The 14936-nt window shown below is 44.1% G+C and overlaps 1 protein-coding gene across 1 annotated transcript in view; it reads left to right on the plus strand.

Annotated features, from left to right (window-relative positions):
• RIPPLY3 (ripply transcriptional repressor 3) overlaps positions 1-14936 on the plus strand; it is a 56999-nt gene that overhangs the window by 14701 nt on the left and 27362 nt on the right. Inside the window, exons 2-3 of the mRNA XM_057544945.1 lie at positions 7276-7526; positions 13611-13720. Coding sequence (XP_057400928.1) covers positions 7276-7526; positions 13611-13720 — 361 coding nt within the window. The remainder of the gene's footprint in view (positions 1-7275; positions 7527-13610; positions 13721-14936) is intronic.

Consider the following 14936-nt stretch of genomic DNA (forward strand, 5'->3'; position numbering starts at 1 on the left):
TGCGCGGGCCTCTCACCATCGCGGCCTCTCTTGTTGCGGAGCACAGGCTCCAGACGCGCAGGCTCAGTAGTTGTGGCTCACGGGCCTAGTTGTTCCACGGCATGTGGGATCTTCCCAGACCAGGGCTCGAACCCGTGTCCCCTGCATTGGCAGGCAGACTCTCAACCACTGCACCACCAGGGAAACCCCAACATGTTTATTCCTGTTAAAGTGTATCCTGTTGACTGCACCCAGCCAGCTGGGATCTGCCATCCTAACTATTAAGCTACCCTCCTAGATTTACATCACCCATGAAAGGCAGCATCTCCCCTGGATAAGCTTGGAAATCAAATCAAATCAAGTGATAAACTGTTTGGTAAATACTCCATCCTGGATATCCCTCTTGAACACTTTACAGTGCACATTTAAAAAAGGAAAGAAAGGAAGGAAGGAAGGAAGGGAGGAAGGAAGGGAGAAAGGGAGAAAGGGAGAAAGGAAGAAACCAGAATAATGCCAAAAACTCTGTACTTCTTGCCTACCCTATCCCCCTGCCTCCCTTTCCTCAATTTTACATTTTTAATTCCCATGCTTTAAAAAATAAATCTTAATACAGGGACTTCCCTGGGGGTCCAGTGGTTAAGACTCCATGCTTCCACTGCAGGGGGTGTGGGTTCGATCCCTGGTCGGGGAACTAAGATCCCATATGCCACGCAGAGCAGCCAAAAAATAAAAATAAGTCTTAATACAAATGAATACATCCCTACAAGTACATTGTGGGTTTTTTAGCTTTATAAAAATAATATTATTCAAAAAGTAAACTTCTGAGCCTTGCATTTTTTCCGATCATTGTTTCTAAGATTCACACATATAATTGTGTGTAGCTACATTTTATTCATTTTCACTTCGATATAATATCCTGCTATATGACTATACCATAACTTGGTTAGCCATTGTCCTATTGATGGACATTGGGTTATTTCCAGCTTGTTCACTCTGACAAACAATGCTGCTCTGAGCATCCCCTTACTTGTCTGCAGGGCCCATGGGCAAGCGTTTCTCTGGGAACAGACCTAGGAAAGGAATTACTGGATCGAGTTAATGTTCAGTGTTACAAGATAATACTAAACTGTTTTCCCAAGTAGTTATAGCAGTTTACATTCCCATTACCAGTGGTTTTTGTTTCAACTCAGTATCTTTTAGGCCAAATGCTCTATCTTTTTATTTTAGATTTATACTGATTTTCACAACTGTCTTGGAGAATCATGAGGTTCTTGAACACAAAACATCATATTGTGGTTCTTGATCAGCAGAATCCTCCAGAAACAACTGAGTCAGCTAATCACAAATCCCTTATTGTCCAATGTCTAAATTTAGGCCATGGTGGCTTGGATTAGACCCATGGGTCCCAGGACAACGACAGGGGTGTTACTAACTAAAAAGTCTGCTGTAAGCATGGTGTGGGGAGTTTTCCAGGAATGGGAGAGAGTCCTTTGCATGAGCAGCTGCTTTCAGAATCTCCTGCTATTTGTAGCTCTGTGTTCTCTCCTCCCATTTTACATACAACCTTCTATTTAAATCAGCCACTCTTAGAATCTTAAATTACTACTCTCTACTTAAAGGCCATCCAAACATTTACACTCTTTGATTTGCTATTCATAATTCTGGGCATTTATCCTAAAAATGGTAACAAAGGAAGAAAAAGGGCTTCCCTGGTGGTGCGGTGGTTAAGAGCCTGCCTGCCAACGCAGGGGACATGGGTTCAAGCCCTGGTCCGGGAAGATCCCACATGCCGTGGAACAACTAAGCCCGTGCACCACAACTACTGAGCCTGTGCTCTAGAGCCCGTGAGCCACAACTACTGAGCCCGTGTGCCACAACTACTGAAGCCCGCACACCTAGAGCCCGTGCTCCGCCACGAGAGAAGCCACTGCAATGAGAAGCCCACGCACCGCAACAAAGAGTAGCCCCCGCTCACCGCAACTAGAGAAAGCCCACGTGCAGAAATGAAGACCCAATGCAGCCAAAAATAAATAAATAAAAATAAAATTTTTAAAAAAAGGAAGAAAGAAATTATATTTGTAAAGATGTTAATAGCAACACTGTAAGAGTGATTTTTTAAATTTGAAAACTGTTAATGTTCAACAATAGGGAACATATAGTGCAAATTGTGGAATATCTACTCAGTGGTACAAAGCATAACAGAGATTGTTTTTCATCCCTGAACCATTTGAGATTAAGTTGCAGAAATCATGACTCTTCACCCCTAAGTACTTAAGGGATTATTTCCTAAGAACGGGAAGGCTCTCTTAGGTAACCACACTGCAGTGATCGAATTCAGAAAATTTAACATTGATCCAATGCTAATATCTACAACTGAGTCCATATTCACGTTTGGCCAATTGTCCCAATAACATCCTTTATGCAATATTATTTTTCCCAATTCAAAGTCACACCTTTCATGTAGTTGTCATGTCTTTTTATTCATCTTTAATCTGGAACAGTCCCTTAGTCTTTGTCTTTCGTGACTTCGACATTTTTTAAGAGTCAGGACCATTATTTGTAGCCTGTCTCTCAATTTAAGTTTGTCGGGGGCTTCCCTGGTGGCGCAGTGGTTGAGAATCTGCCTGCTAATGCAGGGGACACGGGTTCGAGCCCTGGTCTGGGAGGATCCCACATGCCACGGAGCGGCTGGGCCCGTGAGCCACAATTGCTGAGCCTGCGCGTCTGGAGCCTGTGCCCCGCAACGGGAGGGGCCGCGATGGAGAAAGGCCCGCGCACCGCGATGAAGAGCGGTCCCCGCACCGCGATGAAGAGTGGCCCCCACTTGCCGCAACTGGAGAAAGCCCTTGCACGAACCGAAGACCCAATACAGACAAAAATAAATTAATTAATTAATTAAAAAGAAAATCCTTTAAAAAAAAAAAAAAAAAGGCAAAGCAGCTTTAAAAAAAAAAAAAAAAAAAAAACTTTGTCGGATGTAATGCATTGTTGGCACATGATGTCATTCTGCATGATGCTGATTTTGATCATGTGGTTAAGGTGGTATCCACCAGATTTTCCCACTATAAAGCTTCCTTTTTTACCTTTATAATTAATAAATAATCTGTGGAGTGATCCTTCGAGACTGTGTAATATCTTATTCCCCAACAAGCTTTCACCAGTGGTTTTAGTATCCTGCCTGGATCAGCTACTGTTAATAATAGTTGCAATGAGGTGATTTTTCTAACTCTTTGTTTCTTCAGCATTTATTAGTTGACATATTATGGTAAAGAACTGTCTCTTTTACCTCTATTTGTTTATAAGTTTATTTGCTTTTTAGTATCCCTCTGGATTCATGGTTTCTTTTTGTTCTAATTTTATTTTTTATTAATTTTTATTGGAGTATAGTTGCTTTACAGTGTTGTGTTAGTTTCTGCTATACAGCAAAGTGAATCAGCTATACATATACATATATCCCCTTTTTTGGATTTCCTTCCCATTTAGGTCACCACAGAACATTGAGTAGAGTTCCCTGTGCTATACAGTAGGTTCTCATTAGTTATCTATTTTATACATATTAGTGTATATATGTCAATCCCATCTCCCAATTCATCCCCCCTCCTTCCCCTTTGGTATCCATACATTTGTTCTCTGTGTCTGTGTCTCTATATCTGCTTTGCAAAAAAGATCATCTATACCATTTTTCTAGATTCCACATATATGTGTTAATATACATGGATTCTTTTTTTTAATGTGAGAATTCATTATTGTCATTACTCATTTTGATGCTCAAATTGTTAACAAATTTGGCCACTGGAAGCGCTGTCGAGCTGGCCCCTGGGTCCTCATCATTGTTTGATGTCCCCATCATTCTTTGAGCACCTCCTTGCTTTCAGCTGGCACAACAAGTTATTCCTGGCTCATCTTTCACTTGCCCTGCCCCTCCTGAGTGAGCTATTTCTCCAAGCAACTCTGGAGAATAGGATTTAGAAACCAAAATATAAACACTAGGAATGTTCAGGGCTACTGGGGTGGGCCTCCCAAGGCTCTTTCAGCAGACAGATCTAGGAAATAGAGTCCAATTCACAGAGCTCTTCCTTGCGTTCCCTCCCTCCAGATTTGTATCACCCTTCTCCCACAGTGAGAATCTTCACTCCCAACAATACCATGATAGTTACTAATTTGCTTAATCCCACAATACACAGAAAGTAGTTTCAGAATTGCCAGGACAGACTAGTACCAACTAAGTGAAGTTCGAAATTTCTTTGTAGTTTTGTTTGCTAGTTTATACACAGAAAGCATATAGTCAAGAGTTCAACATAGACATAGAAAACAAACTTATGGTTACCAAAGGGGAAAGTGAGGGGAGGAATAAACTGGGAGTTTAGGATTAACATATACACACTACTATATATAAAACAGATGAACAACAAGAACCTACTGTATAGCACACGGAACTATATTCACTATCTTGTAATAACCTCTAATGGAAAAGAATCTGAAAAAAAAGGGACTTCCCTGGTGGTCCTGTGGGTAAGACTCCACGCTTACAACGCAGGGGGCCCTGGTCGGGGAACTAGATCCCGCATGCATGCCACAACTAAAGATCCCGCATGTTGCAACTATGCAACTAAAGATCCCGCATGCTGCAACGAAGATCCTGGGTGCCACAACTAAGACCCAGCGCAGACAAAATAAATAAATAAATAAATAGTTTTAAAAAATAAAACAACACAACATTGTAAATCAACTATACTCCAATAAAATTTTTTTTAAAAATCTGAAAAAGAATATAGATATATATGTATAACTGAATCACTTTTTCTGTACACCTGAAACTAACACAACTTTGTAAATCAACTATATTTCAATTAAAAAAAGAAAAGAGCTCTGTTCAAAAGTAATTTGGGTTTATTTTTCTCCCCTGTGGTTAATTTACTATGCAGTTTAGTTCATTTGTTTACTTCTTTTTATATTCAATTTTAGGTTTCTTTTCCCCCATCTTTGTTGAATTAAATTTTATTTTTTTAATATTAAAACATTCACGTCTCTAAAAGTCAAAACTACCAAAAAAGAAAAAAAAAAAGTATGCTTGAATAATTGTCATTTCTCCTAGCCTTTCACCCCATTCCTACCCATTCACTGTATGTAACCAATTTATTAGTTTCTAGTTTACGCTTCCCCATGGGTTTGTTTGGGGTTTTTTTTCTTTGCAAAGATAGGAAAATACTTCAATATTTTACTATTTCCCCTTGTTTTACACCAAAAAAAGGCATAATATTTGTATCCTCTTGTATTTACCTTTTTCACTTATCTATATATCCTAGAATCACTCCATATCCGTTCATAGAAGATCTTCCTTGCTCTTTTTTACAACTGCATAATACTCCACTGTGTCAATGTACCAGGGTTTATTCAACCAATTGTTGATGTATTGTCACTGAGGCTGTTTCCAAAATTTTGTCATTGCACACAGTGCTGCAATACGTAGCCTTGTACATATATATACTTTTATGTGGGTGTAGGTGTTTCTTCAGCTAAGTTCCTAGCTGTGAAATTGCTAGGTCAAGGGTAAATGCACTCTAAGTTTTGTTAGGTATTTCCAAATTCCCCTTTATCAGAGTTGAACCATCTTGCATTCCCACCAGCAATATAGCAGAATGCCTGTTTTCCCACAGTCTGTCCTGTTGCTTTGGCTGTTTGCAAGTTGGGTAGGTTAGAAGTGATATCTCAGAGTAATGAGCATTTCCCTCATTAGGAGAGGACTTAAACATCTTTTCATTTGTTTAAGGGATATTTTTTTATGGCCTCGCAAATATTTTTTGCAGGATGCCCATTCCTGTCTCTTGCCTTTTAAAAAATTGGATTTTGGTCTTTGGTTCCCTCAATCTTTGAGTTATTTACATATTTGGGATATTAACCCTTTACCTGTGACATATGTTGCCAGGCTTTTACTTTATATATGGTATGAGTCTGTTGGTTGGTTTTGATACAGATAGAGTAGAATAATTAAATAGTTTAGAAATCCCAGTAGGGGATTAAAGACAAAAAGGGAATTTTAAGGCAGTTTGGGAGACTGCTGTAAGCTAATGACCACAAGAAAAGAATCCAGTAACCTAGCAACAATCTAGGCTACCCTGAAGGAAGACCAGGCACATTCAAGTACCAGACACATGCAAGCCACAAGTCTTGTGCTAGTTAAAACACAAGATAATAGATATGGGGTCCAAATCCTGTTACATGAAGTCAGGGAGTTTATGGTCCTTGAAGAATAGCATTTATACATGTAGCCAAGACAGGAATATTGGTGAAAGGGCAAAGAAATTAGGTGAAACGGGACATCATACAAAACCTGAGATGAATTACCATATTTTAGTATACGTCACCACCCTTTTGCTAACATACATATGATTTAAATAGTGCCGTGAGAGTCCCAGTTATACCATATAGGGGTCAAGGGAGGAACTAATGATGTAAGCCTTGACATCTACCCAAAAATGAGGAGAAAGATGGTCTTATCTCCTCCCCACTTTTTCTTTGATTATAAAAATGTAGCCCTCTGGACTTCCCTGGTGGTCCAGTGGCTAAGACTCCCCACTCCCAAGGCAGGGGGCCCGGGTTCGAGCCCTGGTCGGGGAACTAGATCCCACATGCGTGCCGCAGCTAAGAGTTCCCATGATGCAGCTAAGACCTGGCACAGCCAAATAAATAAGATACATATTTTTTAAAAAAATGTAGCCCTCTTTGTTCTCGGGGCTGCGACCCATTGCCGGCCCGCCTGTATCTCTCACAAGCTCCTATGCTAATAAACTCACTCTTTGCCCATCGCTTTGCCTCAAGCTTAATTCTTTCTGCAACGAGACAAAAGAACAGGAGCTTCAGTAAGTCCTGACACCAGGTGAGTGGTTTCCATTAAATGACAGTGGATTCTAGTCCCTCCTAAGCCAGGGATTGTGGGTTGGCGCCCCAACCTGAGTTTTGGCTGGGTTACAGGCCCGTCTGAGGAGTGCGGTTTCAGCTTGGCTACACGGTTTTTGTTCTTCAGTGTACTCTAACGTAGCAATGTCTGTTTTTTTTCTTCCTTGCATCTGGATACTGGGTCATTAGAAAGCCACTGCCCACACCCAGGTTACATAAGAACTCGCCCACGTTTTCTGGCTGTTAGTGGGCCTCTCCTAATACTCGCATCTGGGACACTGCGCCGGGGACGGGGCCAGGCGCCCAGCGGGGCCGGGGGCGGGGCCAGGAGCTCGGCAGGGGCGGGGGCTGGAATGAAGGCACGCAGGCGGCCTCCGGTCGCGCATGCGCACTGACTAGCGGGCCGAGCCCGCCGGGGTCCAGAGGGGAGGCGCGCGAGTGCGTCGGCCCTGTCGGTCCTCGTAGTACCCGTTCCCGGCCTTTCCGGAAACCCCGCCTCCTCTCGCTGGCTGGAGTCGGTCGGCCGGCCTTCTCCGGTGCAAACCTGCGGCCGTGACCAACGACATGGCCCTCCGCGGTTCGGCGCCCAGCCTGTCCCATCCGACCCCGGCCCCCGCCCTGACCCACGCGGCGGCCCGAATACTTCTGAGGTGAGGCTGGCCGGCTCCTCCGCCCGGGGGTCGTCCTCGGGTCCCCGCCGCGCGCGCTGCGCCCCCTCGTGGCCGCCCGACCACAGTGCGGGCTGGGGCCACAGGGAAGGCTTGCAAACACCCGGATTTCGGCGGCGCCCGGAGGCTCCTCTAGCGTTAGACGCTGGGACCACACTCAGGGGAGACAGAAAGCCCACCGAGGCTTCTTTTCCATGAGTCTTCTCTCCCCACCACGTGCCCCTTGTGGACCTTTTATTTTTCTAACCCTCCTTCCTGCAGCCCTCCAGTCTCTCACCCCCTTATTCCAGCCTTATAAATCCTTATCTCAAGATGCTCAGCAAAAATAGAGGCCCTCCGCTTGCCTTCTCTAGCCTCACCCCGTACACACACCAAATACATGGTGTCCTTTCCAACACCAACAACCAGTTCTCCAATTCTCTGCCTCCACTTCAGACGCCAGCCACGAATGGTACGGTACCCAGGCCACCCGCATTTCTAAAGCCCGGCCGACTACAAACTCAAGGTTTCCCACCGTCCAACCCCTCAGGTTCGATAATTCCCTAGAACACAGAGAACTCAGCAAAGCGCTGTACTTACTATTTCCGGTTTGCGGTGTACAGAAGGAGGTGGGGGACGCAGAGGTTCCGCGCCCTCCCCCGGGGGCCACCCTGACAGCACTGCCCTCTGAACCCCTTTGTTTTAGGGTTTTTTTGGAGGTTTCTTTACGCGGGTCAGGGGAAAGGGCCAAACCTCTTCACTCGCTTGGCTCCTCTGGCTACCAGCCCCCATCCTAAGCGACCTAGGGGCTCACTAATTATCACCTCATTAGCATAAACTCAGATACGATTGAAAGGGGCTCATTATGAATAACAAAGACGCTCTTAACACTCAGGGAATTCCCAGGATTTTAGGAGATCAGTACCAGGAATTGGGGTCAAAGACCAAATATATTTTTTATTGTACCGCACTCCCGCAAACCCTTAACCCCTGTTAATCATGAGAAAAACGTTAGCCAAATTCTAATTGTCGAGGTTATCCATAAGAAGCAGAATCTGAGAACTTCTCAGCCAAGAGGACGGAAATGGTTAAATTTAATGTGGTATCTAGATGGGATCCTGGGATAGAGAAAGGACATTAGGGAAAACAGGAAATCTAAATACAGTATGGACTATAGCTTTAAAAAAAAAGTATCAATATGGTTTATTAATTGCAACAAACATACCATACTTATGTAAGATATTAGTAATGAGAAACTGGTGTATACAAATAATGAATCATTATGTACTACACCTGAAACTAATATAACATTAAACATCAATTATACCTCAATAAAAAATAATAATGGGGGGCTTCCCTGGTGGCGCAGTGGTTGAGAATCTGCCTGCCAATGCAGGGGACGCGGGTTCGAGCCCTGGTCTGGGAAGATCCCACATGCCGCGGAGCAGCTGGGCCCGTGCGCCACAACTACTGAGCCTGCACGTCTGGAGCCTGTGCTCCGCAATAAGAGAGGCCACGATAGTGAGAGGCCCGTGCACCGCGATGAAGAGTGGCCCCGCTTGCCGCAACTAGAGAAAGTCCTCGCACAGAAACGAAGACCCAACACAGCCATAAATAAATAAATAAACATTAAAAAAAAAAAAAGATCTCCTAGGGCTACGATTTAAATTGGCTTTAATAATAATAATAATAATAATAATAATGGGAAACTGGTTTAAGGAACACTGCACTATCTTGCAAATTTTCTGTAAATCTAAAACTATTCTAAAAATATAGTTTATTTTGATGTGGACCATCATTTTTTAGTCTATTGAATTTGTTACAATATTGCTTCTGTTTTATGTTTGGGTTTTTTTTAGCAGTGAGGCATGTGGGAGCTTAGCCCCCCGACCAGGGATCGAACTCTCACCCCCCTGCGTTGGAAGGTGAAGTCTTAACCACTGGACCACCAGGGAAATCCCAATATCGTTTATTTTCAAAAATAAACTTTAGAGAAAAAGGCCCTTTGGGACTTTCCTGGCTGTCCAATGGTTAAGAGTCCATGCTTCCAATGCAAGGGGTACGAGTTCGATCCCTGATCGGGGAAATAAGAACCCGTGTGCCACTTGGTGTGGCCTAAATAAATAAATAAATAAATTAAAATAATAAAATAATAAAAAAAGAAAAAAAGGCCCTTCAATTTTTAAGACCTACCTGTTTAAAAGGCATAGAGAGAGAGAACTTTTAAGTGACCGCTTTGTTGTTACATATCGATACATAGTCACCTGTGCGCTGACAGTTGAGGAAAGACTGGGATATTGAGGTACCATAGTGATACACATGTATCAGACACAAAGGGAGTGTGAGAAAAACCCCACCTGCCACAGCTGCAAAGGAAGTGATGTGACCTGGTCCCCCAGCACCTCAACCAGAGCAAGCAAATACAAGAGGGTCAGAGTGAGGAGAGAAGGACTGGGGTGAGATTTCTGTGCGGAGAACCCTGGTCTTGCTGTGAGGTTTCATCTCCATCCCCCAGGAGAAGCCCAGAAAGCTTGCTAATGTGTGTCCCTTCAGTTGGGTAACCCAATGGATGGACATCTGACATCGTCCGGGAAATCCAGAGAAGAGACCAACTGCTTTGGTGGCAAAGCTAGGAGCTCGTTGCTGCCTCCCTGTAGGGTACTTTGAATCAGATGGGGGCGACGGGGGAGGGAAGGAGGACCTGGCCTTGGATCGCTGAGGGTCCTGTCCAAAACGGCTACCTGGGACAGAGGGAGGAATGCTGGATTTCTGAGACTGACGAAGTGGCAAGTGAACTCCCCAAATCGAGTTGCATTGGCCAGAATCAGGAGATTTGCAGCCAAGATGTCTCCAAGATGGAAAACTCCAAAGTAACCCTAAAAATATCCTTGAGAAGGAAAATACAGCAATAGCAGGCCCTGAGAGCACAGAGCTGGTCAGACCTCTCCCATCCTCCTGCAGCTCCCACGCTGGCTGGAGAGTGAGCCCACAGCAGGGGATGGGGATGAATGGGCAAGGGGGGCAGCAGAGAGCAGACCCCTTTCCTACAGGCAGGCAGCTGCCAACCCTGAGGGTAGCTGGCCTTGGCATGGAGTTTGTAGGACTGATTATCAACCCAGAACTGGACATAAGAGTTTCTGAATTGAGAGTGAGCTTGTGACTTAAAGTGACCCTAACATTGTCTCCCAAAAATAGAAAAGCTTTGGGCCCATGTTATGGGTTGAATTGTATGTCCCCTTCCACCCCCCTGCAAAGAAAGCTATGAAGTCCTAACCCCCGGTACCTTAGAATGTGACCTTATTTGGAACTGGGGTCCTTGCAGATGTAATTAGTTAAGATGTGGTCATACAGGAATAGGGTGGGCCTCTAATCCAATATGACTGCGGTCTTTATACGAAGGCCATGTGAAGACAGAGACACACAGGGAAACACCATGTGATGATGAAGGCAGAGGTTGGAGTGATGCAGCAAACCAGCAAAGCTAGGAAGAGGCAAGGAAGGATTCCCCTACAGGTTTCAGAGGGAACATGGCACTGCCCATACCTTGATTTTGGACATCTAACCTCCAGAATTGTGAGATAGGAAAATCCAGTTTGTGGTACTTTGTTACAGAAGCCCTGGGATATTAATACACCAACTGAAACCAAGTGCGGCCCTGTGGGGCTACTAGGCACTGAAACCCAGTGGGGCCTGGGCACGGAGGCCTCCTTTCGTCCACCATTTCTTACAGGCAAGACTCCAGCCTCCATGACCTTCCCTGAGTTCCAAAGGGTGCATTCGAACCATTGCTAATCAAAGCAGCAGCAGCCACCGAGGCAAGATTCAAGGGACCAGAGAAGCTCATGAAGATTAGGAGACCACCTGAGGCCCTGCTCACACCCTCGTCTCGTCAGCAACCCCACCTTTGAACCCTTATTATAAAACCCTTCATCCGATCCTCTGGGGTTGGGACACATAGTTTTTCGAGGCAGAAGGCCAGTGTGTTCCCCTTTGCCTGGCAAAGCAATAAAGCTATCCTTTTCTACTTCACCCAAAACCCTGTCTCCGGGATTTGATTTACTGGTGTACAGAGAGGCCGAACTTTCGGTTATCATCTGGAGCAGGTGAATATAAGTTTCACAGGATACATTTTAGAGAGATGGGAGAAGAGAAAGTCAGGTTCATCATGTCCCATGAATCATGCATACAATATGCCAGTTATTCCAACTGTCCTGTGGAGTACATCTCTCCAAGGGACCGAGGGAGTGTGACAAGCCCTGGCATAGACGCCTAGGTGGTACCAAAGGAAAGGGGACCTAGCATATTGGTGAAAAACTCAGGCACCTCTTCTAGGAGTTTACCCTGCAGATATAGTCATGTATGTGCAAAATGGTGAATGGTGTATGTATGTATAAGGTTATTCATTGAGGTATTGTTTGTAATAACGGAAGGTTGGAAACCACCTAATTGTCAGGGTAGAGACAGTTACATAAATGTTGGTACTCCACACACTGGAACACTGCAAATCTCCTTAAAAAAAAACCCAAAAAAACCAAGGATAAAGAAGCTCTCTGTGCATTGATAGAAACATCTGGAATATAGTAATCTACGTTTTGTGTAAAAGGCAGGCATCTGATAAGAAAATATAACTGTACTTGCTTGTATTTGCACAAAGAACCCAAAGCCTGCAACAGAAGCTTTATAAAGAGTAGGGACAGAGGGACTTCCTGGTGGAGCAGTGGTTAAGACTCTGCGCTCCCATTGCAGGGGGCCTGGGTTCAATCCCTGGTCAGGCAACTAGATCCCACGTGCATGCCGCAACTAAGAGCTTGCATGCCACAACTAAGGAGCCGGTGAACCGCAACTAAGGAGCCCACCTGCCACAAGTGACCCAGCGCAACCAAATTAATTAATTAATTAAATAAAATAAAAAAACAAACAGGGTGGGGACAGAGATGGAGTGGATGGGAACCAGGGTAGGAAGGGGACTTTTCACTCTGTCACTTCTTTTTTTTTTTTTAATTAATTAATTTATTTATTTATTTTTGGGTGTGTTGGGTCTTCGTTTCTGTGCGAGGGCCTTCTCTAGTTGCAGCGAGCGGGGGCAACTCTTCATCGCGGTGCGCGGGCCGCTCAGTGTCGCGGCCTCTCTTGTTGCGGAGCACAGGCTCCAGACGCTCAGGCTCAGTAGTTGTGGCTCACGGGCCTAGTTGCTCCGCGGCATGTGGGATCTTCCCAGACCAGGGCTCGAACCCGTGTCCCCTGCATTGGCAGGCAGATTCTCAACCACTGCGCCACCAGGGGAGCCCTCTGTCACTTCTTATGTTGGGTTATTTTTGAGCCATGTGGACACATAATCCACTAATAAAATGAAAATTTAAATGAATAAGGAGAACATCCAGACAACAGGTTTCCCAGAGTGAGGAGTAAACTGGATGTATTGAATAGCCAGTGACTATCAAAATCCTAGAACGCTCAGCTAGGAGGTTAGGAATTGATCAGAGAATCATCAGAAGTTCTGAACATAACATCAGGAAAAATCTTCTCAAGGTAGTGTAATGAAACCATCAGAGGGAGGAGAGGCCCACGTGGGGAAGGGGTGGCACCTCCAGGTACAAAATGATGAGGGCTGGGACCAGGAGTGGCAATGGGACTGGAGATAGAGGTTTTCAAGAAAGATCTAAAAAGAAAAATTCCAGCTGAACTTGTCACATACCAAGTACTGCTACAAATAAATGGGTCATAGTCGCAGAAGTTTTTTTTTTTTTTCATGGCTGCACCATGTGGCATGTGGGATCTTAGTTCCTGGACCAGGGATCGAACCTGCACAGAAGTTATTTTTGCCATAAGAATATACTTACTGTAATTGTTTTTGACATGTATTTCAGCTTCCTAAAGTACATGCCAGCTAGTTTGCGGTTTTTTTCTCTATGCCCATATGTTTAGGTTTACCTTTTTTGAGATGTTTCCTCAAGGTATAAAATCTAACAATATTTTCTTTTGTGTTCTTTGAAAATCTTTGGCTCTATGTATAGTAAATATTCCAACTTACATTAATAAAAACGTACATGTTCAGATGGTTTTTTTTGTTTTGTTTTATTTTTTTAGACTGCACTGCAAGGCAGATGGGATCTTAGTTCCCCAACCAGGGACCGAACCTGTGCCCCTGAACTGGAAGCATGGAGTCCAAACCACTGGTCTGCCAGGGAATTCCTCAGGTATATTTTTTTAATGCTTATTTATTTTATTTGGTTGTGCCGGGTCTTAGTTTCAGCAGGTGGGCTCCTTAGTTGCGGCTCCCCTGGCTGCTTAGTTGCAGCACGTGGGCTCCTTAGTTGCAGCATGGCATGCATATGGGATCTAGTTCCCTGACCAGGGATCGAACTCGGGTCCCCTGCATTGGGAGCGTGAAGTCCTATCCACTGAGCCACCAGGGAAGTACCCCCTCAGGTCTATTTTCAATACACCTCATTGCCCCTTGGATTATTATTCTATTCATACATTCTTTTTTTTTTTTTTTTAGAACATCTTTATTGAAGTATAATTGCTTCACAATGGTGTGTTAGTTTCTGCTTTATAACAAAGTGAATCAGCTACGCATATACACACGTTCCCATATCTCCTCCCTCCTGCATCTCCCTCCCTCCCACCCTCCCCATCCCACCCCCCCAGGCGGTCACAAAGCACTGAGCTGATCTCCCTGTGCTATGCGGCTGCTTCCCACTAGCTATCTATTTTACATTTGGTAGTGTATATATGTCCATGACACTCTCTCACCCTGTCACATCTCACCCCTCCCCCTCCCCATATCCTCAAGTCCATTCTTTAGTAGGTCTGTGTCTTTATTCCCATCTTGCCACTAGGTTCTTCATGACTTTTTTTTTTTTTCCTTAGATTCCATATATATGTGTTAGCACACTGTATTTGTTTTTCTCTTTCTGACTTACTTCACTCTGTATGACAGACTCTAACTCCATCCACCTCATTACAAATACCTCCATTTCATTTCTTTTTATGGCTGAGTAATAGTCCATTGTATATATGTGCCACATCTTCTTTATCCATTCATCCGATGATGGACACTTAGGTTGCTTCCATGTCCTGGCTATTGTAAATAGAGCTGCAATGAACATTTTGGTACATGACTCTTTATGAATTATGGTTTTCTCAGGGTATATGCCCAGTAGTGGGATTGCTGGGTCGTATGGTAGTTCTATTTGTAGTTTTTTAAGGAACCTCCATACTGTTCTCCATAGTGGCTGTATCAATTTACATTCCCACCAACAGTGCAAGAGTGTTCCCTTTTCTCCACACCCTCTCCAGCATTTATTGTTTGTAGATTTTTTGATGATGGCCATTCTGACTGGTGTGAGATGATACCTCATTGTAGTTTTGATTTGCACTTCTCTAATGATTAATGATGTTGAGCATCAT

Source organism: Balaenoptera acutorostrata, chromosome 4 (assembly GCF_949987535.1).
Source record: "Balaenoptera acutorostrata chromosome 4, mBalAcu1.1, whole genome shotgun sequence".
Taxonomy (NCBI): Eukaryota; Metazoa; Chordata; class Mammalia; order Artiodactyla; family Balaenopteridae; genus Balaenoptera; species Balaenoptera acutorostrata.